This window comes from Lissotriton vulgaris, chromosome 7, assembly GCF_964263255.1.
Source record: "Lissotriton vulgaris chromosome 7, aLisVul1.2, whole genome shotgun sequence".
Lineage (NCBI taxonomy): Eukaryota > Metazoa > Chordata > Amphibia > Caudata > Salamandridae > Lissotriton > Lissotriton vulgaris.
Genome location: NC_141695.1, coordinates 827,484,742 through 827,510,657, shown reverse-complemented (window position 1 = coordinate 827,510,657; position 25,916 = coordinate 827,484,742). Strand labels below are relative to the sequence as shown.

The 25,916-nt window shown below is 45.4% G+C and overlaps 1 protein-coding gene across 8 annotated transcripts in view; it reads right to left on the bottom strand.

Moving 5' to 3' along the window:
- TMC6 (transmembrane channel like 6) overlaps positions 1-25,916 on the bottom strand; it is a 225,286-nt gene that overhangs the window by 23,603 nt on the left and 175,767 nt on the right. For all 8 annotated transcript variants that reach the window (XM_086931088.1, XM_086931093.1, XM_086931095.1 and 5 more), the window contains 3 exons: positions 25,377-25,474; positions 23,771-23,866; positions 20,614-20,689 (listed from right to left, as the gene is read on the bottom strand). In XM_086931088.1, the coding sequence (XP_086787214.1) occupies positions 20,614-20,689; positions 23,771-23,866; positions 25,377-25,474 (270 nt within the window). The remainder of the gene's footprint in view (positions 1-20,613; positions 20,690-23,770; positions 23,867-25,376; positions 25,475-25,916) is intronic.

The window sequence follows — 25,916 nt, the reverse complement described above, 5'->3', positions numbered from 1 at the left end:
CATAATTGAAACCGAAACTGATATCCACGCATTTCTGAGAAAATAGAGTATTTGTCTGATAAGTTAATCACACACGCAAAGAACTGTATCGGGTTACCTCCGAGCCCATTACAATACGCCCCGATTCAATACTCATAAACAAGGTTATAGACTGCTGCTGGACGCACTCGAACCAGCTTTACTAGGTCACGGGCCCGGCTGGGTCGGAATTATCACCAGCTAAGCGACCTTTTTGACGTTGATACGGCCTTCTAGCCCTGATGAATCGCGAAGGCGATGAAACACGTGTCGGCTGGCTGTAATCTCCATTAAAGACTCCAAGATTCACTCATCTTTTGGATCTCTTGTACTTCTGTCATAATTGGTGTTTGTTCAGTAACAATTTACAAAATTCAATCTGTATACTCACATGAGAGTGCTCCGGCAATTTGTAAAATTCCGTAGGTATTGAGCCATAATAGTGCCATGCGTGGCTGTCCTTGTTTGTGATTTCTTCAGAATTAATAGTTTGCCCAAATCGTCCTCACTCACAACGACTGTGGGCCCGGACGAATCTGTTAGATCAGGATGTTCAGCCAATGCTGCTTGAAGGTCAGCATCGGAAAAAGATAAACCATGATTTTCCGCCATGTCAAAGGGGGTGTCTCATATAGCGTGCAAAGAATGATCCAGAGTGGTGAAAAAGGCTCAAATCACAAATGTGTGATGAACCACCTCTACGATAAAAATAATTCGTAGAAAATACAAGGTCCACAGTTGAAAAACTGCACTAAACAGCAAACACAATACGGTGGAGGGGGACCTAGGGGAGATTTAAAGACCAGGCTCTGGGTACTATCCCCAACAGAACCAATAAACAACAAAGGTACCAGAGGGTCTCAGGTAAACGTGCCCATAAACACAAAAAAACCAGTCAAGAACTCACCCCTACAACCAGGTTATGTCACAGAGAGCTCTCCGTGGATGAGGAAAAATACCCATCAGTCACCATTCGGATCCGCCCTTCATCATTTGGGATTTTATCCGTACCACCCGTCAGAGAATTTTGGTACTCTCCTAGGAGGTCAACCCGGTGGTAGGGGGTAGCCTCACTAGAGTAGAGAGATGACAGTGTGGTATACCACTCGATGTAGGTGAGTGGTGGAAAAAGATGGGACTGGGGTGTGCAGTGCAATAGAAGGTGTAAAGGAGAGAAACCAAAAGAAGTGGGTTTAAAATTGGTTAAGAATAAGCACCAAACAAAAATTTATTTCAATTGTGCTTACCCTACCAATGTTAAAATCAGTGCGCCCGCTGACTGTCTAATTATGTGGACAGCCTCAGGACAAGGGATGGTCGACTAGTTTCAGCATATAAAGGACTGATTTTGTCAATGCTTTCTTCAGGACCAAAAAATTAAAATATAAAAGCTACTACACCAAGTGAACAAAGTCGCACCCTAGAAACAAAACAAGTGCATACAGTCACCTGTACGTTCTGGGTGTCCTTACTATCTGTGCAAGACACTGTGGGAAGAAGGTGAGGAGAAGGTTTTAAAATGATATATGGGCTGAGTGGTCCAACCATCAAGTATGATTTGGATTTAAACTAAACTATTTATTAAAAAATGCACTACCTGAATGCAAACGAGAATTAGGTACATTTGGGTCACAAGTTTGTTATAGCATTTGGTATAACAAACTTGTGACCCAAATGTACCTAATTCTCGTTTGCATTCAGGTAGTGCATTTTTAGTTTAAATCCAAATCATACTTGATGGTTGGACCACTCAGCCCATATATCATTTTAAAACCTTCTCCTCACCTTCTTCCCACAGTGTCTTGCACAGATAGTAAGGACACCCAGAACGTACAGGTGACTGTATGCACTTGTTTTGTTTCTAGGGTGCGACTTTGTTCACTTGGTGTAGTAGCTTTTATATTTTAGTTTTTTGGTCCTGAAGAAAGCATTGACAAAATCAGTCCTTTATATGCTGAAACTAGTCGACCATCCCTTGTCCTGAGGCTGTCCACATAATTAGACAGTCAGCGGGCGCACTGATTTTAACATTAATAGGGTAAGCACAATTGAAATAAATTTTTGTTTGGTGCTTATTCTTAACCAATTTTAAACCCACTTCTTTTGGTTTCTCTCCTTTACACCTTCTATTGCACTGCACACCCCAGTCCTATCTTTTTCCACCACTCACCTACATCGAGTGGTATACCACACTGTCATCTCTCTACTCTAGTGAGGCTACCCCCTACCACCGGGTTGACCTCCTAGGAGAGTACCAAAATTCTCTGACGGGTGGTACGGATAAAATCCCAAATGATGAAGGGCGGATCCGAATGGTGACTGATGGGTATTTTTCCTCATCCACGGAGAGCTCTCTGTGACATAACCTGGTTGTAGGGGTGAGTTCTTGACTGGTTTTTTTGTGTTTATGGGCACGTTTACCTGAGACCCTCTGGTACCTTTGTTGTTTATTGGTTCTGTTGGGGATAGTACCCAGAGCCTGGTCTTTAAATCTCCCCTAGGTCCCCCTCCACCGTATTGTGTTTGCTGTTTAGTGCAGTTTTGCAACTGCGGACCTTGTATTTTCTACGAATTATTTTTATCGTAGAGGTGGTTCATCACACATTTGTGATTTGAGCCTTTTTCACCACTCTGGATCATTCTTTGCACGCTATATGAGACACCCCCTTTGACATGGCGGAAAATCATGGTTTATCTTTTTCCGATGCTGACCTTCAAGCAGCATTGGCTGAACATCCTGATCTAACAGATTCGTCCGGGCCCACAGTCGTTGTGAGTGAGGACGATTGGGGCAAACTATTAATTCTGAAGAAATCACAAACAAGGACAGCCACGCATGGCACTATTATGGCTCAATACCTACGGAATGACTGTGCACCGACAGGTCTCATAGTGACCAACACCCCTAGATTGTTTCTTAATGACAGAGAGTTTCTAAAAAACTGGGCTTTGATCGCTTGGAGGTGCACCAGAGACTGGTTGATCTTGATTATTCAAACGTCTAAACGCATAGCTGACACTATGCTTGTAGAAATTCAGGTCCTAGAATCTAAGATTAAAACCACAATTGCTCCGAAGGTCTTTAGTAAAAACTTAGATGAAACAAACAAAAATAACAGAGACTTCAGAGAACATACCCTCTCGGTCAAGATGGATAAATTCAAAAAAGATCTTGATAAATTTCAGTTCGAGAGGATCTATCCCTATTCTAGTGACACCTACACTCCCCCAGACTTTGGTAATAACACCCGCAGAAAAGGTTCATCCTATAGTACATCCAGCTCCGGCGATAATTCGTCAGGCAGCGATACCGGTAGTGACAATTCCTACCCACGAGGCAGGGGCCAGGGTAAGAGGAATTTCAGAAATAATTGGAGGGGCAACCAACAACAACAGTGGTGGTCACCTCATCCCTGGCACTTTGGAGGGATGCACCCTTTCTTCCCACCACAACAACCGGGCCCGTTCCCACAGCCTATGGGTCCTAATATGCCTAACTTCCCCGGCAATTTTCAGGCAAACAACTTTAATGGGCAGCCTTTTTTAGGGTTTGGCCGAGGCAGATCCCGAGGCAGGAAGAGAGGGAACACACAGCCCCAAGTGCATTTCAGCCCCCATCAACATCAACAGAAGGGAGAACGCTGAGGAGCAACTCCTCCAAGAACAAGGAGACCGGACAGAGCAGTGCAGCGCCAGTATAGTCATCAATCTGAGCAGCCATGTTCTGACACAACAGGAGGAGGAGGCCTTGAACAAAGGTTTAGGCTTTGTGCCTACTCACCACAATGATGAGTTAAAAACCAGGCTAGAACTATCCAAGTTTCTGAGAAAAATAAGACTACACTTCTTCTTCGCGGACAAGGAAGAGAACATGCAGAGTGAAGAAGATGCCAACACTGGATTGAAGTGCAAGTCTACTTTCACTCCCCCGACCCATCTGATGCCTCCCCAGGTACTGGCTTATGAACAAGCTCTAGAAAAAGAAATGGATGACCTCTTCAGCACTAATCATAGAGTTTTTAACAACTTGCCTAAAACTCTACATACAGCACTGAAGTCCTTGACAGATAACGAAAATCTAACAATAAAGCTAGCTGACAAGGGCGGATCCATTGTGATAATGGACACACAAGTGTATACAACTGAGTGCCTTAGACAATTGAATATGAGACAATCCTATATCCCAGTCAATTATGATCCCACTGATGAGCTGACAATGAATATTAAAACCATGGTGGAAGAAGCCTCCACTGAGGGATGGATCACCCCTGCCGAAGCCAAATATCTCTGCAGCGAGCACCCCAGAATGCCTTACTTTTACACCTTACCCAAGGTTCACAAGGAGCAAAGACCCCCCCCCCCCCGGGACGTCCCATCATTTCCGGGATAGGGTCAGCCCTTGAACCCCTCTCCACCTTTGTGGACCATTTCTTGAGACCCATGGTGCAGGAAATGCCCACTTACCTAAAGGATACCACCGACCTTCTCAGATTGTTACCCAATATAGAGTTTGATAGAGAAACGGACCTCCTAGTTTCATTTGATGTTGAGGCACTCTATACCTCCATCCCACAGGATGAGACCCTGGACGTGATACACCAACTTCTAGAGTCCAGGGAGCTCAACAACATCACTCCTGTCTCATTCATAATGGCCTGCGCCACACTGGCCATGAAGCAAAACTTTTTCAAATTCGAGGATCAGGTTTACCTTCAAACCTCAGGGACCAGTATGGGGAGTGTTTACGCCCCCAGTCTGGCGAATCTGTACGTTCATTCCTTTGAACAAAGTCATGTACTTAACCAGACCAATCCTTTTATTGATAAATTGAAAACCTGGAAAAGGTACATTGACGACGTTTTCGTTGTGTGGCGAGGTTCGAGTGAGAGCTGCCTTGAATTCTTGGGCTGGCTCAATAACAGAAATAATCATCTCAGATTTACCATCGAGATTGGTCGAACACAATTAGCATTTCTGGATCTTCTTATAACAGCAGGATCACATGGCCTACAATCAGAGCTTTATAGAAAGCCCAGCGCGAGGAACTCCCTGTTATTGTTCGACAGTAACCATCCACGAGCACTCAGGGAGAGCCTCCCTTTCAGTCAATTCTTACGGCTACAGAGGAATTGTTCCACAGGGGCAGCTTTTGAGAAACACTCTGAAGATCTAAGCAGACAACTTGTGGCTCGCAACTACCCACCCAAACTAGTGAAGAGATCTATGAAAAGGGCAAAGAACAACAACGGGAAGCCCTTTTGGAACCGAGACCTCCCAAACCTGACCTAGATCGGCTCACGTTTGTCCACACATTTGGGAGTCTTTCAAATGGCATTCAGAGGGCGGTTAAGAAGCACTGGCCTATATTGAACTCCGGGCGCCTTACGCGTCCCCGCCCGCTTGTCTCTTTTAAGAGGGGCCCAAATCTAAGGGACCGACTGGTTCACACCAGGCCACGTGAGGAAATGCCCAGAGCGGTTGGCACATTGTGGAACCTACCTCCTGTTCAGGGGCATCACCCCTGTGGCAGTTGCCAGGTCTGTGCACAGACTAAGAAGTCGCTGGAAATAGATATAGGAACCACCAGACCGTGGAAGCAAGTTAAGTTTACCAACTGCAACAGTGACCACGTGATTTATCTTATTACCTGCCCATGTGGTTACAGGTACGTGAGCATGACAACAAGGAAGGTCCGCATACGTATTTCGGAGCACAAGAGCACGATCCGGTGTGCGAGACAAGCCACCAAACTGACTGCCCATTTTCTTGAAGCGAAACATAAAGCAACAGAATTTCAATGGACTGTCCTCGAACAGCCGTTCATTCACGCGCACACCACAGACGTGGCTAATTATTTGCTCAGAAAAGAACAGAGATGGGTCCTCAAACTGAAGACACACAGAGAGGGACTGAATGACGAAATTCCCTGGTCTTCTCTGTGATCGCAATACTGTCTTGCCAGAGCTCTGTTTAATACTGTACTGCTTGTATGATTCGTAGCCAGAGGGAGATATTTACACCAGTCCCCCGGAGAATATTACATCAAGCCCTTAGGCCTCTGTTCATATGGGTGAATCATGGGCCATCTTATGCATTTTTTATACTTGGCCTCAAACCAACAGCCTAGGGTGGTACTCTGTTTTCTGCTAGGTCTTCAGCTGAAACATGTTCTGTAGCTCTAACATCTGCCCAGTAACCATAGTATTTTGACTAGACATCCTGTAATTTAGAGAATACTCTGTCTGTCTTAGGTACTCAGCGCTTTAAGATTGTTAGCGCCTATTTTTTGGTTACTAATATCATGCCCTCGTTACTAGTGTTAGATCCCTCTTTGCCTGCAACCAGTATAGGTTGACTAGACACGCTATTCCTGGACTAGATACGCTATAGTCCATTAAGTGCCCCTTCGGTCTGAGGCAGATAGCGCATTTACATCATTAGCGCATTGCATCTACATCTAATGTGTAGTTAACATCTCTGTGCATTTCTAGCACGTGTCACTGCCTTGTTTGTGTGTTTCTGTTTGCCCCCGTCGCTTAGGAGACGGAGGCGGGCCTGGTAACAAACAACCGATATGACACCCAATAGACGTTAAGCCCATCTGTCATCCAATAGGAGGAATGTCCTAGACGGGGTTTTGCCCAATTGGAACACGCGAGTTATACGCGTCACACCGCCGCGCTCCCAATAGCGGCGCTGGTGTGATTGTACCTTCGCCTTGTCTGCTGCTGATTGGGCTAACTCGGCAGCACACAGTTGCACCATTTTACGGGAACAAATGCCGATCAGCAGACACGAGTGAGTACCCCACGTGACCTTTTCTCCAATTACGGCAAGGTTTATTAACACTCCCCCACCACCTGTCGGTACCTCCCCAGATGGCCAGGACGCCGGCCAGGAGTACCGACGGTTAGGTGAGGTGAACCCACACGCCATTGCTATCATATTTACAACAGGGCTGTCTACCTACGCTGGGCTTACCTGTTTTTACATCCAGTTACTCGGATTGGTCTAGATGACCATTTATCCTCTGCTATTGTTAGCTTTGGGAGCCTTGTCCATATTGCGTGCATTTTATGTGTTAATGTGTGTATTACATGTTTTCCAGAGCGGTGCTTCATTTTCCCCTGAGCCACAGCCAGGTGGGGTGAGGCCATCTGACCTTACATGTTAAGGTAAGAGTTCACTAGCATTTGGTATAACAAACTTGTGACCCAAATGTACCTAATTCTCGTTTGCATTCAGGTAGTGCATTTTTTAAAAAATAGTTTAGTTTAAATCCAAATCATACTTGATGGTTGGACCACTCAGCCCATATATCATTTTAAAACCTTCTCCTCACCTTCTTCCCACAGTGTCTTGCACAGATAGTAAGGACACCCAGAACGTACAGGTGACTGTATGCACTTGTTTTGTTTCTAGGGTGCGACTTTGTTCACTTGGTGTAGTAGCTTTTATATTTTAGTTTTTTGGTCCTGAAGAAAGCATTGACAAAATCAGTCCTTTATATGCTGAAACTAGTCGACCATCCCTTGTCCTGAGGCTGTCCACATAATTAGACAGTCAGCGGGCGCACTGATTTTAACATTGGTAGGGTAAGCACAATTGAAATAAATTTTTGTTTGGTGCTTATTCTTAACCAATTTTAAACCCACTTCTTTTGGTTTCTCTCCTTTACACCTTCTATTGCACTGCACACCCCAGTCCCATCTTTTTCCACCACTCACCTACATCGAGTGGTATACCACACTGTCATCTCTCTACTCTAGTGAGGCTACCCCCTACCACCGGGTTGACCTCCTAGGAGAGTACCAAAATTCTCTGACGGGTGGTACGGATAAAATCCCAAATGATGAAGGGCGGATCCGAATGGTGACTGATGGGTATTTTTCCTCATCCACGGAGAGCTCTCTGTGACATAACCTGGTTGTAGGGGTGAGTTCTTGACTGGTTTTTTTGTGTTTATGGGCACGTTTACCTGAGACCCTCTGGTACCTTTGTTGTTTATTAGTTTTGTAGAGTCACCACTTAAACACTGGCCTGTACTGCATTTGTGTCCTATTGCTGTATATAACGTCTTTGCCCGGATTTTGTAATTTTATGAAATATGTGAAATATGTGATTTTATATTTGTATATAAATGGTTTATGTCTTTTATGATTTTTTACAAATCGAATAAAATGTATTTGACTAACTAGTCAGAAGTTAAGGTTGCATGTTTGTAGATGTAACCAACAGTTCCTGGTGTACCACAGTGACTTTACCATACTTAATTCGATCTCTCTCTCAAATCCACAACAGTTCTTGTTTTGTTTTTCATAAGTGATTTTAGAATCTTAGAAGAACCCCCCAGGGTTCATTTCAATCATGATTGTACCCATACTCGAGAATTTTTCTAAACTAAACCTGCCAGGGGATCGTCATGGCATTATCAAGAGCTAAACAATGTACAATTAATGCCCTGTTTAACTCAGTTTCTGTTTTGTTCCAGATTTTGTCAAAAAAGTAGAGGATGTGTTTTAATAATATCCTCCCAAAACAAGACAACCAGTTCCTTGTGGATACTAGTAGTAGTAGTACATCTGGGAACGGCGAAAACCCTTATATCAAAGCTGTTCTCATTTGTTTGAAGGGTATGAGAATCTGAATGTCCGCAGATATCGGAGCCATATGTTGCTGCAAGACACATTTGCTTGAACAGATCGTGCATATGTTCTTAACTGGCTATCAGGCACATGCATCAAAAGAAAAACGGGTTGCAAACGGGCAGATTCTCAGAATCTGCCCCTTTACAGCCGGTATTTTTGCATTTGGGACGCATCAACTCAAATGTAAAAATCGCAATTTAAGTAATCTCTAAACTGCGATTACTTACATTGCGATTGCATTTAAGGAATCGCAAATTGAGATCCCTTAAATCAGTGGTTCCTAAATTGTGCGTCCTGGTTTGCCATCAAAACCAGCCAGGGGCGCTGTGTGCTATGCTTGTGCCCTGCTGCATTTTATCACAAGCCCCCCTTCCCTATATGACTGCCTTCCAAGGATTGCATGCAAATAAGTCTGTGTTTCACGGCCTTTGCCTTGCAACTTATTAGGACGTGCAGGTTCTCCTACAAGTTATGAATTTTGGTGAAACAATATTTAACAAAGGGGTTATTAGTGAACAAGGCACATCTGCTATATTTATTACCTTCCTGGAATGTTCCGTGTGAGAAATCTGCGTGGGACCGGGAGAGGAAAGCGCCACAATGACATTTTAAAAAGTCACTATTTGCCGACTCACTTGGAGAGGTAGGGTCCCAGAGTTTTTTCTGATATTACATCACACGAATCTCTGAAAATCAGAAATACATTTAGCTACCCTGACTCACATGCCCTTGGCGCTTCAGCGATCTCTTTAAAATGTTCATGCATTTCTTGTGCCTGCCCGTATATTCTGAATTCCATCAGGATTTTTCAATTTATAAACACATTAATTGCACTAATCATCAAAATTAAATTAAACTCTTAGACATTTGCACAATTGCTTGACCAAGAATGTGCTTTAAATAGATGAATGGCGAGAAGCTGGAGCTTCTATGACTGTTCTGTGTATTTCTGGGAATTGTCAATCTGGCCCTCCTACCTTGGTCTAAAGCCAGTCGCTGTCCGTCATGTGAAAAAAAAGTGCAATTGGACACTGAACTATGTATGCCAAGTCAAATCACTACTATTGTCAGTACTTGTTTTTTCCAACTTTGCACTCAAAAACATACCCAGTAGCTGTTCTTTTTCTCCACAAAAGTGCAAATGCGGAAAGGTTTTTTGCAACGGTCTAGACCATTGTAATTTATTCTACCTGCACTTGTTCAATAAACTGAAGAGAAGCTATAAATTGTGTTGCCAAGACAGCAATGGATTCATATTTCTTCCTCCCTTGCCTCCTTACATTGGTGGCCTGTTAACAAACAGGTTTTGTTTAACTTTGTCTTTCTGGTGCAGAAGGATATATATATATATAGATCAAATATATATATATATATATATATATATATATATATACACACACACACACACACATATATATATATATATACACACATATATATATATACATATATATATATATACATATACATATGTACACATATACATATACATATATATATCTCTCTCTCTGTATGTATATATATATATATATATATATATATATATATATATATATATATATATATATATAGAGAGAGAGAGATATAGAGATATAGAGATATGTATGAATAACAGCTGCTCGGTCTTTGATATTCATGATTTTCTTTTTAACTCATGGCAGACAGATATTACGCTTTTCGACTATGGGAGTCTTAATAGATATAGATATATAGTGCTACCCATCCTAAATATAGCTTTGTTTTATCCACAAAACATCATTGCAGTACTTCATGTTTTGAATACTTTCATCGGCTTCATCCCAGTTATTTTCAGGGAGAAAAATGGAGGTACTCTCAAGGCTGGATTTACATTATGGGGAGCCGCGGCCAACAGCCTGAAAAGGTCAAGGGAGCCGTGGGTTGAAAAAGTTTGGGAACCACTGCCTTAAATGCAATGCATTAAAGTAAAAACAAATCGTGATTTCTCTAATAGGCAGAGCAAACTACCATCAAGTTGAACTTCATGGTAATTTGCAACAATTTTGAAAAATGCACTTTTGTGCATTTTTCAAAGTTTGATGTTGTGCGCAAGGTATGTGCACAGATCAATTTCAGGGGGTGCAACAGGGTGTCCTTTTGACACCCTTGCACCCTGAAATTGCATGCGCAATTTGCGAGGACCTATTGGTACTCTCAAATTGCGCATGCAATTTCCCATTCATTCCTAAGGGCCTGTAGGCCCGTAGGAATGAATGGGAAGCCATTCCTTATTTGCCACTCGCAATGTGTGAGTCGCAAATAAGGAATGTGTAGGAATCACAATTTTTACAGCGATTTCTACATGCACAACCTTTTGCGAGTCCTTAATTGCGATTTCTTAATTAACGCAATTAAGGACTCGCAAAATCCCACTTTGATGCATGTGCCAGCTGGTGCCCAATTTAGAAACAAATCTAAATACACCTTCAACATTCTTTTTCATGGCTTGTTCTTTTGGAATGATATAGTGTTTCCAATTCACCGGGTGATCAATCCGCACACTAAGATACAAAAACGTATCAACTTTAGGTATAACAGCACCATTATTCATACATTTACAGTTTTAGGTATATTAACTTTCAAATACAGAGCCTTAATAAAATGGACAAAAGCATTTAACACCTTTTGAAGGACGGAGAGAGTTCTAGCGAAAAGAACAGCATAGTCTTCATATAGGAGAACTGGTATCTCGCGCAAAACTATCTTGGACATGCCAGCATTAGTTTGAAGAAGGGCTCTTTTTACGCCATTAATGTACAGATTAAATAGAAAAGGAGCCAAAACACATCCCTGCGTGACTCCCCTTCTGCTCTTAAAGGGCTTTGAGCATTCCCCATTTGGGCCAAAAGGCACATGAGCAGCAGCATGTTGGTATAACTGGCTTAACAAAACAACAACAGAGTTATCCACACCCACAGATCGCATGATGTTCCAGAGTTTAGGGTGGGATACACAGTCTAAAGCACTGCCCAAGCCTATAAAGCCCAAATAGAGAAAGCCCTTCTTTACTCGATATAAATGCTGATTATCAACTGTAACAGCATCACGCAACTCTGCCCAGGCGTCGTCCGCGTATGTGAAGTTAGCGAGGTCACATAAGTCCCCCCCCCAGCACGCCTACGTCAGTTTTCTTCAGAGGACTTTTCCGCGCTTTAACGCGGAGCCATCAGACAAAACTGTGGGTGGATGGGAACAGTGTGCGAAAGCGCAGAAAAAAATGGAAAAAGGGATGGTGACGAACAATACCATAAGGAGCAGTGCCAGACGCTGCAGTACCCAAAGGCAAAGAAAAGAACAAAGAACAGAGCACAGCCCTGAACAGCCACCCTGCCTGTATGCAGACAGCCCCCCCTGGAGACAAGGAACATATGTAAAATGTCATGACAACATGTAGTAGGGCTACGCCCCCCTCCAAAAACAACGAAGGGGAACCAGTTCCAAGACAAGCAAGAACGACAAACCTCCATGGCAACCCCATCACAGAGTGCGACAACCCCCCAAGGGAACAAAGAGCAAAGGCACGGCCAGATGACCCCAACCCAGAGGATAGCAGAGGAGCCAGAACCTTAGCAAAAAAGGGGGAGAGGGAGGGAAGGGAAGAGAGTGAAGGCAAGCCCCAATCCTGGAGCAACCAGAGCAGAGGGACACAGGAGTACCTATAAACTCATCCTCCAAAGTGCCAAGGAGGAGGAAAGGAACAAAGAAACAGGACGAATCAACCTGTCAGAAAGAGCGAAAGAAAGCACACACAGAAAACACAGCAGAACGGGGAGGAGGGGCGGGCCGTGAAGGAATCTGCGGCTAGAATCGTCTCTACCCGATACATTGTTACCGAAGGTAAGTAACGTGTACATGTAATAGAGACTACTAGCCAAAGATTCCTTACCGTAGAATAGAATCCCTAGCCATACCAACGGGGAAGGAGGGTCTGCAAGAGGAACCCACCTGCCTGGCCATTACAGAGTGTCCTACTGGGGACTAGTCCAATGGACAGGGAGAGGAGCCCCGTCACCCCAGGCAAGGGGAACCCCTACAAGCAGAAAACCAAGAAAGAAGAAAGAAGAGGAAGCCCATTCACCCTCAACAGAGGAAACAAGGGCAAGGCAAGGGGGGGGGGGTGAAGCACCCCACGCCCATACAAGGCAAAAGAACCTCTATCCAAGGCAAGGAAGAGAAAGAAGATCAACCTAGAGGCTCCAAGGAGACGAGGGAAAAAGAAGGCAAGCCACCCACTGGGAACACACCCAATGAAGAAGGCAGCTGAACCCACCACAGTCAGAAGGCAAGAGACCAGACAGAACGGCGCCAACAGCAATAAAGCAGTTGGGTGCAGAAAGAGTAGCCTGGGGCACCCAGGAAAACCTGCGCCTGAAAGAGGGAGGAACACAAAATCCATCTCAGCCCCCAGGACTGAGAACATGAAGGTGAAGAAGGGCCTGGAAACACCTCAGAGAGGGGCCCAAACCACGACCCAAAAAGAAGTAGAGCCACAACGCCAGGCCGCAGACAGATCAGGCGAACAGCCCAGCGACCCTGGAGAAGACCACCCCGGGGTGCCACCAAGGCTTTCCAATCCAGCAATAAAGGAATTGCACCTGCAGTATACGTAAACACCATGGAGAGCAGAGGCCCGCAGGCGACCACAACTCCCCAGTATAGAACAAGCTATATAACAGCTACAACTACACCACATAGGGTAATTTAAGTCCCAAGACATGGAATCCTTCTTCGGAAGAAACTTCCGCAGCAGAAAGAACTGCAGGAAAAACTCCCCGCAGAAGGCTTGTCAAGCAGCCAAGGAGGAAAAACAAAAGGCCTAATCTCAGTGCCAACCTGGTGTAGATAACTCGGAGCAAAAACACACAATGAAGAAGGGCCGGCAAGCTGCCAACAGAACCACAGTCCCAACAAGAGGACCGAATGCACATGAAGCACAGATCACACAACTGGCATGACCCACCCCAACGAAAGAACAGCACCCAAAGACCATATCAACTCACAGGTCACTTAAGAGGAAGAAGAGGAGGAGGAGGAGACCGAAGCCCGCCAAGAACCTCCGGATGGCCGAGTCCGCTGGCACATGGAACAAAAGAGTGCCATCGAAGGGAAGATCTACCAGCCGTTCCCGCACATTTTCCAGGAACACACAGTCCCGAAGTCACACATGGTGGCGTAGGGCAACCGAAGAAGCCATGGCATGACCAAGCACCTCCGAGATGTCCAGAGCGGAGCAAAGAATAAACGGCGCCAGCTCCTGACCATCCAACGCATGGTGCCGCAAATCAACTCCAGCATCCTCCTGAGAAGCAGCAAATCCAAGGGACACCAACGAGCCCCACAAGCAAGAGGTGGCCCTAGCCAACACACAAAGTGTGAAGGGCCCGCAGGGCCGCACTGATCGAAGCAAATATATTGCGCCCCCCAAGAGTCCAGCCAGTGGGCCTCCCGTGATCGTGGAGACAACAGCAGTGGTAGGGATGGAAAGGCAGTTCGCAAAAGGGGACTCGAAGCAGAGGGGTGGAGGGAAAGACACACCGGGTCACTCAGCGCTGGAAAGTGCAGATGCAGAAGGTGTTGGGGCACCGGATCCCCCGTGGCGGGGCGTCCCCAAGTCCCCTTCAGAGAAGAATGGAGCGAACCCTTAAAGGGAAGCAGCAGCCTCCAGAAGATGATCCGCTAGCAAATGTGCTGCTGGATCACCCATGCGCAAAATACCCACAACCGTGGTAACAGCGCGAGCGAAGGCTGCACCCGCCTCCATAGGGCCCAGCGGTGGGAAAAGTAGTTCCTCAGTAGGCGACAGCTGCAAACTAAGGCGGCCATCCCCTAAGCCAATCGGAGTGAGGAAGGGCCAGGTCCGGAAAGGAGAAAGAGGGACCGAGGAGTGAGGAACCTGTGGCTCCTCCGGCGAAAACTGTGGACACGGTAACGGCGAGGAGCTGTCCTTTGATGACATCGGGGAAATAGCCATGACGGAGCGGCCCGCCTTCGGCGAGCATGACTCCAGCAGGCACCCGACCTCCGGGGAAGAGGGGACGTCTGAGGACGAGTCCACGACCCGATGCCTGTCCGGTGCCGTAGAGTCTGCAACCTGAGGCAGGATGTCATCGTCGTCCAGCGCCAAAGACGATGCCAGACAGGCCTCCTCCACACCACACAGCGCAGGAGACCGGGGCTGGGCCAGAGCAGAGGCGGTTAAGGGACGGTGCCGGAACAGCGCTGACTCGACCTCCGACGAGGCAGCTGCCTGCGTGGAGGGACGAGAGGGACCCAGAGAGTGACCAGGAGTCCCCCGCCAGCCTCGACCCATGAGAGGGCGAGAGGGGCCCAGTGGCGCCAAGGCCGACTCGACCTCTGACGAGGCGGTTGCCTGCGTGGAAGGATGAGAGAGGCCCGGGGAGGGACGCAGGTTCTCCCGCCAGCCTAGACCCATGAAGGGACGAGGGGGGTGGGCCGTCCCATGTGGTGCCGCAGGGCCAGCAGCCGACGGCGGCGTAGCAGCGTCACCTCGGCCTTGGACAAGATTGCCACCTGTCCAAAGGTCCGAGAGGCTCTGGATGTGACCCGAGCCCTGACGGCCTCCTGCGACATTACAGGGACTCTCGCAAAGAGTTCGCGATGAAGCAGAGGCGCCGTGGTCCGAAGGAGGGAACCCCGAAGGGCCGCACCCCAACGGCACCACATCCTCCGAGCCTGGATCCGAACCAGTCAGCGCCGGAGCCGCCGTGGAGGGCCCTGCACAATGCAAGGGATCCGTCGACGTCCCAGGAGGGGATAGAGGAGGAGGAGAAGCCAGCGACTCCTGCAAAGCAGCCGCATATGTCTCCATCTGGGCTCTCGACGCCCCCACACCGGGAAACGGTGGATAGGAGGACGATACGCGGGGCTGCATCACCCGTGGAGAGCCCACGCCCCCAACAGGCGTGAAACCAGCCCTCGGGGACAAACTGCGACACTTACCAAGAGGCATGTGACACTCTTGCAGCTTAGGAGAAGGATGAGGACGACGACCGCTGTTTCGAAAACCGTCCGCAGAAGCTGATTCAGGTGACGAAGCTGATCTGGACATTCGAGCCGAGAGAAGTTTCATCCGCCGCTCCAGCTGAGACTTTGGCTTCAACTGTTGGCACGCCTCGCTATCAGTGGAGCCGTGATCTTCCCTCAAACACACATGCAAATGAGGTGAGGGTCCGTCACCGACATCAGACGTTCACAAGGCGAGCACGTGCTGAAGCCCGAAGGCATCTGCACACTGTTCCCACAAACACGCACAAAAGGGAAAAGGGAAAGGCCTAAACAGCCCCGGAGCTCCAACCCGATCCGCGTTGCACACGGAAAAAGAAAAAAACTGACGTAGGCGCGCCAGGGTGGGACTTATATGACCTCGCTGACGTCACATATGCAGACGACGCCTGGGCGGAGTCACGTGATGCCGTCCCCCCGGCGCGCAGAGATGCTGGCCAAAAAAGTTTCGGGATCCAGTCTCACGCCCGGGAATAATTCTACCTTAAGGAATCTGCGGCTAGTAGTCTCTATCAGATACATTAGTTAACAAGGGCACACATAAATTAAGTTTCCTTTGTATATATCTAAAGGGACCCAACAGGACCTCTTCCTCAGAGAAGAATACTTGTCATTCAAAACTACATCCAGACTGGCTCATCTCATGGTCCCCTAGCAAGGGTTGTCTTGTTGATAATTCTTGTTACAGATAAACTGGTAATCCACTGTGTTTCTTTCACCCCTGCACTGAGAGTTGGACCTGTGGCATCGTTCAGAAAAGGAGTGTTAGACTTGCCAAAATAGGAGGTTATCTTTAGTGGCATTAGCCCTGACAAGGTTATCCCATGCTTCTGCCTCAAGGCTGCTTTCCTTTCAGTTAAAAGCTTTTTTATAAATTGTTCCCCCTTCACCTATTGAGCTGGTTTGTTTTGGAGTGAACTTTAATTTGAAGAGATGCTTATCATGGGCCTGTCTATACATGTTATCAAGCCAACCTATTGAATTACTATAAGCTTTTTTGTTTTTGTGAGCAAACAATCTGCTGTTCTACATATGCTCTAAAAAGATGCAATAAGCTGGGAGAGTGAAGGATGTTCTTGCAAGCAAACCTCAAAATCCGTTAATGTTAGACCCGTCATATTACCTAGAACCTTTTCTGGCTAGATCCCTGACCAATTTAGATGAAACCCATTCATTCTATAGATCTCCATATTACCTCTTTGCTGGTGAGTGGATTAGAGCAAAGGTAGAGGTAATTCCACAGATACCATGTTATGGTCCCTTAAGACTGCATGTTTATCCTTGCATTCTCTGTGTGTGGGATTAGATTGTCTGAAATTATAATATGGTCGATAATAGAAGAATCCCTTCTGGCAAAGAATGTTGGTAACCTATTGCATGGGCCAGAACTCACTGCATCGACTACTAAGTGTACATTGAGCTTTAGCAGAAGGTTATTTATTGCTTCACCATACTGGGAATGTACAAAGTGAAACTGACCATCGACCCAAATATCCGTCTACCCCCAAATGTCCTTGGGAGTTTTCATACATAATCGTGCATTTCAATCTTCTGCCCTTTAAAGGTCGTGTGTTTTATTACTACAGGGGCTATGTTTTCCTAAGTGTGACTCCAGTCAATGTAGTGGTTCAACGTGCTGTGACAATCACAATTCACAATTACGAATTCAAGGTTCAAATCCAAACTAAGACAGATTAATTGATAGTATGGAGATTCTAAATTAAACCACAATATCTCTGTTGAGGGGAGAACTGAGATAAAGATAGCTAAATCACGTACTGTATTATAAATTCTGAAACCATCAACTGTGAAGTCTTCTAACGACCAAGTCTCTTGTATACAAATGCTGTTATACATGGATAGCTCCCGAAACAATTCCTTATTTTTTAATTTGGTACCAATTCCCACAACATCCCACATTAAGAAACGTAGACCATTCAGGGACAGGTGGCTATTAATGCCTAGCTATCTCTGGTCATTACGGCTTGTAGTTTCACTTCATCACTTGATACTACTTTGTTATGGCCAATACACATGGGAATGGTGAAAGTACTTGAACCTTTATAAACAAAAGCTGGTAAAATCAGGGTCTCAGACGTTTGTTTTCAGAGAAGGGCTTACAGGACATACCTGAGTTTTTCTGTGGGAGGAGGGGTATATGAAATTCAATCTTATTCATCTACCTTGGATAGATAAGTAAAACAAGTTGTAATATTATTATGTCTGGACCCTCATCACTATAGCGAGGTTGTTCTAAATTACCAACCCTACCAAGATACAAGGTTTATATAAAAAAAAACTAAGGGTATTGCTAAAATTCTGGTATTGGCATATGGGTAACAGTTTCATGCTTTAAAATAAGACTAGGGTAAAGAGGATCCCTAAACTTAATAGTGATACAATCCCTACAGGTTTTTCTCGCGATACCTATCCAAGGTGCTGTTCTTACCATCAGAAATTCTGTTGATAATCGCTCAACATCTCACCCTTTTTGAATACTAATGAATCAAGTTATTCCTCAAAGAATCATCAGATTAATTTATATCGTGGGAAGAAGTGGCACACCTTTCAGAATTAAGACATAAGAAGTTGCTTATGGGGGTAAATGTAAAACCTGACTGTCCTTTGGCAAGTTCATATCAAGGCCAGAATTTGCAGACCAGCATACCTCCTTCGACTCATTGGGATGATTGACCACTATCTGCCCTCCTTTACTCCCCCCCTCTAGGTTATAGTATTTTGGATCTGTACATTTTGCATATGATTACAATTTGTAGTAGAGGTCCCAACATTCCCTGTTTGAACAATCAGAGATGGATAAAGGGGTACATGTGTTGTCGGGGCAATAACAGGACCCACTGAGTCAGTTGAACATCACGGGTTGACGTTTTTCAAGATATTTAAAATGTTTTCTACCTCTGTTAGCTTGGGCATAACCTCTGTAAACAATTGTGTCACAACGTCTTTAAGCATAACTAAGTGCATGTCAGTAATATCAGCCTGACGAATGGAGTCCTGGGTTATATTTTTACTGGAGCAGTCAGTGGCCTGACTGGGCTGAGTAAGTCCTGCTTCAATTGAAGCATTGCCACTTTTGCCCTGGTGCCGTTCAATGGATCTCATTTCTGTTTGGGAGATGCTGAAGCACTTATCAAATTATGGGGGTTGGAAACAACACAAATGTTACAGTCTTTCTCAGGGATCATGCAAGGGTTTGTGAGTTTGCATTTTTGGGGAATCTCACACCTACCTCTGTCAGTATCAATCAGAGCTATAGAGGCCCCTAAACCATTTGTGAGGATTGATGGGCACGTTGAGACTTCACTATACAGAATCTCAAAACGTAGTAAGCAAACTTTGCTCTTCTAATGATTAGGTTCCTTGATCGACAAGGAGCACGTAATCCTGTTTGCCCATGGGGTCCTCCCTGCTAAAAATCAACTTTTCAAAGGATTTGATGTGAATGAGAGCAACTATTTAAGGTTCAGTGTCTGGCTTTGTTTTTAGAATTCCATAATGCAGGTACCCTCTCTTTGGCTAAACCAGGGGGCGTCCTTGGATGCCTCTATGAAGGTTTAGTTGCCGCCACTTTTTTAAACAATGTTTTATTGAGCAATCTGATCTAATACAGAATTTTTTTTACTCCGCATTTATTTCTTTAGTAGTATTTTTTTTAAGTGTTACACATCACCATGAGGGTACTTGAGAAAGCTAAAATGTGTAGCAAAAAGTCAGTATTTATTGGCCAGGCACCTTGGTGACAGGAACCTAAGGGAACAGGAGGAAAGATTTTAAAATTCGCATAAAAGACGTGTTTTCAAATCGTGTTTGAAAAGAGAGGAACATGGAATGCAGCTTTGATGGAAGGGATTCCCAAGGCTGGGGTGTGTAAAACGACGATACTGAGCTTAGAGTATAGTCTAGTGTAGTGTAGTTTGTGTAACCCATGACCAACATTTTATGCGTGAGTGTATGTGGAATTTGTATAGCATGAGCCTAGCCAAAACGTAGCAGATTGCTGTACAAGAACATTTATCAATTGCAGCCCCTGCTTAGTGTGCGTTAGTCACAGCCAAGTTTAAATAGGTCATTTATCAGGGGTTACCTGTACCACGTGGAGTCAAGTTCCAAAGGCCATAGAAATACATTTCATACATTTCTAACAAAGAGAACTAGTGAAAAGGTAATTTACTGAAGTCTGATGAACAAGTAGGAGAGAATTTCACTGGGGAAGGGTGTTTTTTTTAAGGCAGCCCGACAGAAAATCTTGGTAGCCGTTACACTGTGGATGCAATGCTCAAAGGCGGTCACATGGAAGACAGTTCTGGTCAATCTTTGAAAGTTAAAATTTACTTTGCAGTGAACACTGACCTACAACACTGCAAATCTTATATGTATTGTGTACCTCCTACTGCCCTAATGAATTATTAATACATTTCCCATTCGGGGTTCCTTTTCAAGAACTAATTTTGAAAAGAAAGAACTTCTCGCAATCCCCTTAGCAACTTCCTTGGTTCCTGTGCATTCCAGAAGGTGTCCTCCAGCTGCACACTGCACACCCAAAACCAATTCAACATACAGTCTCCAAGGGATGTAACAATGGATACATTCACCTCCTTAAAATTCAATGTACATTGTTTTTATACAGCTAGAGAACGGGGCTCTTCTTTCTCGGCCCTTGAAAAGCCTTTACATTGGCAAACCTTAAAGCAATTGGTCAACAGAGTTTAGACACAAAAGATCTCAGTGAACATGACACAGGGAAATCTACCCTGCAGCTACTATCACAAGGCAGTCCTTTACTCAAAGATGTGCGACTGTGGCCTCTCTCAACCCCTTCCTGTCCACAATGAGTGTAAACCCAACACCCTCAAATGCCCTTGGGTTCACACTCACACGTCATTACCTTCTTAATGTAGAAGAGAAGGAGCAGCTTGAGGGTCTGCACAACCGGAAGAAGAGGAGAGAACAGGACGCCCAGCCTAAGGAGGAATGCAGAGGGTTTATACAAGCAATATCACATATCTTTAACCAAACCCAAGTCAGAACAGGTACTTAGAGTGAGAGCCCTATACTAGTGCCCAGTCAGTCAGGAAAGTTAAAGTGAGTCTTGCGGGTCCGGTACAGTGAGTGCTTAATGCGAGTCAGGTCATTCAGATGAGCTCTAAATCGTAAGCTCCAAGACTGACACATTATGTACAGTGACACCTGGATCAAATGTCAGTCAGGTAAAGTACAGTGAAGGTCAGTACCGGTCATTTCTTATGCAATCAGGCCTATATCATGCCAAATTCTGTACAGTGAGCTCTAATCCTGACCAGATCCTGTACAGCAAGTGAGTACTAAACGTCATTATTTCCTGTATAATTAGTTCAAACACAATTAGATCCTGCACAGTCAAGTCATGCAGAATATGCCCTAAACCAAAGACTTTGTGCAGTGGGAGTATCCATTTCTAATATCAAATACTCTGAAACCAAATACATCGTACGCTGGATGCAGCCATACCCCAAGTGTGTATTACGATTTACAATGACTTCTAGAGGTAAACATATTACATCTTACAGGCAACAATCTTGCTATGAGGTTTAAAATGGTTGTTTGGTCTTAGGCTTTACCCTGCAGAATTGCTGTACACTTTCTGGTTGCAGGCTGTAGTTGTGAAGGGATGCAAAGGAGCAAGATTTAAACAACCTGGTCTATGAAGCCTGAAAACACAACTCTCACAAATAGCACTGGTGTATACAGCTGATTCAAGTAGTATTTTCTAGTGACAGTGGAATACCCCATTATTTAGGTTTCACCTAAAACAGTGCATAAGCTGTCTTTTGCAAGACCTTTTGTTACCTTAAAATGGGTTTGGAGGCCGCCCATTGGTTGGTGTCATTATCACTCTCATTTGCTTGCTTCTTATTTGTCAGCTTTCATATGCTTGCTTTGCTATTTTTGCGTTTGTCCCTCCCCTGGAGCACTGACTAATTACTGTGTCCTTCCACTAATCGCTTTTTCAGGCACTACTGTCTTCGATTTCTATTTAAGAACTCTACAAGAGTGTGAGTGTTTTTCAGCTGTTTCAGTCTCGTACTACTCACTACCTACGTGTTCCTCACCCTTTCCCCTCCTGCCCATTTTCTGTTATCTGTTTTCTCCCTCATCCCCTCGCATCTGTCCTCTCACCCCACCTGTGTTCTCTACCACCCTCCTTCCCTTTATGTTACCTCATTCCCCAACCCACCCTCCAGTTTGTATTATTCCTACAAAGATGATAGATGATATGGAGAAGCACACAGCTAAAGACAATTAAAAACAAAATTACTTTGGCGTGACCATTACTAATGCACATTTGTTTTTTTTATTAAAAAAGTGCAATAGCGCTGGCTGTGTCATAGTGCTTTTTATTAGTTTTAGCCATGCGGCATAGTCTTCATCATGGGGAGGGATATAGGGTAGGATGTATGTGGTTTTTGGGTGGACTGGTGATTAGTGGAATCCATTAAGCTGGTGACGTCCATTTCGGACATCTCAGCCTCCATATATTCATCCCATAATTTACCAGGAAACCAATTTATTTGATTCTTGGGGGGTTGGGGGGGGGGGGGGTGGGTCTAGCCTCCTCTCATTCACCTATTGTAGATTCCTGAAACCTACTTATGTATTGGTTTGTATCCATCTTCCTTGTTCACAGAAACAGATAGAGACACATTAGCTACACAGTGGAAAGTCAGCCACAAGGACCGTATTGGAGAAGCCAGCAGATAACTGAATTTGGCTGAATGAATCCCAAAAAGACCACAAGATCAAACTTAGCTTATTGTCTCACCACTGAGAAGGCCTGTACACCAGTGCAATACAAGAGACAGCAGGGCTAGTCAGTCCTATATAGCGTCCTTACATTCTGAAGTCTCTTACACTGTATGTGCAGCCTAAGTAGGTTTTGGAAGTCAGCTTAACCAAGTCAGATCATACATAGGGAGTCCTGCTCAAGTCATGTACTTTGTGGCCTGAACCCTGTGAAGTCATGGTCAGTTAGTCCCAAAATTCAGTTGAATCCAGGAAAGTAATGTAACCCAGTCAGCTCTTTTTCAGTGAGCCCTAACTTGTCAAGTCATATTGAGCGACTCCTAAGCAAAGTAACACCATGTACAGGCAGTCTGAAGCTAGTCATGTTCTCTAGAGTGAGTGCTAGTCTAGGGCTGTCATGAGTAAAAAGCCCCTTGAGGAGTCCAGTTGTGTATACCTGCTTCCTCACAGCAACACATACTGGAATAAGGAGTCTGCCAGAGGCAGTGTAGAGTGGAACCACTCACAAAAATTGCACAGAGAAAATCCCCTGCTTTATATAGGAATCCTGATCTTTGGATGTATAAAATATCCCCAACCCACTGGCCCATGTGCCCCATTCCTTAGAATAGCATACATGGAACACCTGAAGACGCTAGGAACCACATGAAAACATTCACCAGAAAACATATATATATCTATATTTTCTCTCTCACACACTAACGTACAGGAACCCTTCTGAATATATGCTAGGATCCTCCCTGTCAATTTAAACTAGAACCAACTGCCCTCCCATGTCTCCTCCGAATGGCGCAGGAACGCTTCGCACCACCATTTGTTACCCACCACTTATAAAGGGAAACACCACCTCCTTCCCTCTCTTGCCTCTGACAACCCCTATCTCGATACAGGCATCCTTCCCCTGTCATTAGTGACCAGGCCTCCAAAAACTGTGTACAATATAGGCAAGCCTAGCCCTTGGCATATATGAAGAGAAACACAGGCAGGAGTTATGAAATTGCACACAGGAAACCAACCTCTAATGTATACATGGAACACTCTACCCTGTACTTAACTAGAAACCCTTATGCCAACCATTAACAATACCTCTACAGTGCCCATGCCCCTTCCCATAGTGTATAGAGACCCATTTAATATTGTACAGGAAATCCCACAGAGTACCCAAATCCCGCACATTTTAGAGATACCCGGCTACGGGGTTAATGGATCCACCTCACAAAACACAGGCCAGTGAAACCAGACAGAGTCTGCACAGCGCTTACCATGCCAACGTCTGGCCATAGATGAGCTCCAGGACATTTCGAGCGATGTCAAACTCAGGCCTCCGTTTCTTCTTCAGCCTTCTTTCCAAAATTAACCTGAAGGACAGAAACACACAGAGTAACGTGAGTGAACCATGACAGGGGGATATGCAGAGGGAGCAGGAGCCCCCAGAGAGGTGGACAGCAACACACAGATCACACAGAGTAACGTGAGTGAACCATGACAGGGGGATATGCAGAGGGAGCAGGAGCCCCCAGAGAGGTGGACAGCAACACACAGATCACCAGGAAAGGGGTCAGAGGTACTCAAGTAGGAGAAGACACACACACAGAGGGTGGACAATAACACACAGAGGGAGGACAGGTACATACATAGAGGGAGGGCAGGGCCCTAGGGAAGGCAGGGCACACACAGAGAGACGACAGGGGCACACACATCAGTAGCGATGGGGCACACACAGAAGCCGGATGGCACATGCCAAGGGAGGATAGACACACACAGAAGGCAGAAGGGCACACACAGAGGGAGGAACAGGGTACAGACCGAGACAGGATGAATACAGGCAAAAGCAACACCGGCAATGACATAGGTGTAAAGCTCTTGCAGATAGGCAAGGGCACAGCAAAGGAGTAGGGCAGGTAGGTACACAGAGTTGGTAAAGGACACAGCCATGAAGGCAGCTGCACCAGTAGGGAAGGGGTTTTAGGTATCCAAAGTGTGGCAAGTACACGAGTATGGGGTAGCTCGCGCAGAGCCCCCACTGAGAGACAGGCACAGTGTGATATGGGCATGAAGACATGTATGACCTGAGAGAGGGGCGGGCACACATACGCAAACAGAAGATCTGGTACGCAGACACACACAGAAAGCACACAAACTAGAATTGTGGGATGGACAAATGGGCCATGGGGTCAACAGACAATAAAGGGGACGCAGATATTCAGGGGCACTAAGAGTTACAAAGGGAACTAATGGTGGGCAGGAGCAGCGGAGAGAAACATTTACCAACCTATTTGTGGGTTAATTATGCATTTTCCTTCATGGAGGCTCTCCCAGCCAGGGACTGGGACAGGTGGTACTGGTGGCTCTGGTCACTGATGGTTTCTATCACCCCCCCTTCACTTCTACACAATGATTGGCTATCCACCTCCCTCTCCCTTGGTGTAGCTGGCCACCCTAAAATGTCCAGCCCTTGTGTGCCTACAACGGTCCTTCCTCTAGTGGGCCAGCCCAGCCTCATGTGCCCTTGCCACTCCAGGAGTGTCCCCAACTTTCTGTGGGTCCCCTAAATTGTCTGTGGGCACCTTGGCCCTTTTGGGCCAAGAGCCATAAATATTACTAGGATGGTTGTACTAACCTCAGGCCCCCTGAAGGAGAAACTGACAAAGTAATTTAATAACCTCACAAGGTGGTTCAAAGGCTGGATACTTAACATATGGACCAGCGTAGGGATGAACTGGGGTAGCTACTAACCTCAATCTACCTATAGAGACACTCCAATGAGAGGTTTAGTAAGTTGAAGACCTTCTGGAGCGATGCTCCAGAGAGGAAGATATTAACCTTCGGATCAGATATGGGTGGCATCAAAGGGAGGGTGGTACTGACCTCAGGACCAGCTCCCCAAAGAAGGTGTCCAGCATTGTGAAGATGAAGTCCATGACCACAAACCGGTACAGTTCCTGCCCCACAAACGTTTCCCAGCACTAAGAACAAAGAAGAGGTGTTTTGAAGGCACAAGTCCAAAGCATCCACATGAGGCACAGCAAGATCGACCTGACCAATCTATGAGATCTTTACACAAAGAAAAGACAGAGACACAGACTATTTGTAATGTAAAGCACATATTCTCTGCCTATTTCAGTGCATAGGAATAATAAAAGGTTTCCAGCATCTGTTTGAAGTACCTGGGATTAGTTTCAACTGACAGACCAGGAGGGAGCTAATACAATGCGTTGTGATATTATATGTATTACAATGTTGCTTTACCAAGATGTGCTTGCCAGTGAGAACTTGGAAGTGGTTCTGAAGTTAATGTTTGATACTTGATTAGGTATAGTACCTTGTTTATTTAGTAGAATGGCACACCAGTGAAATAGTAATGGCTTAATTTTAAAGGCATGGTTTTCCCTCCTAGAGAAAGACTAG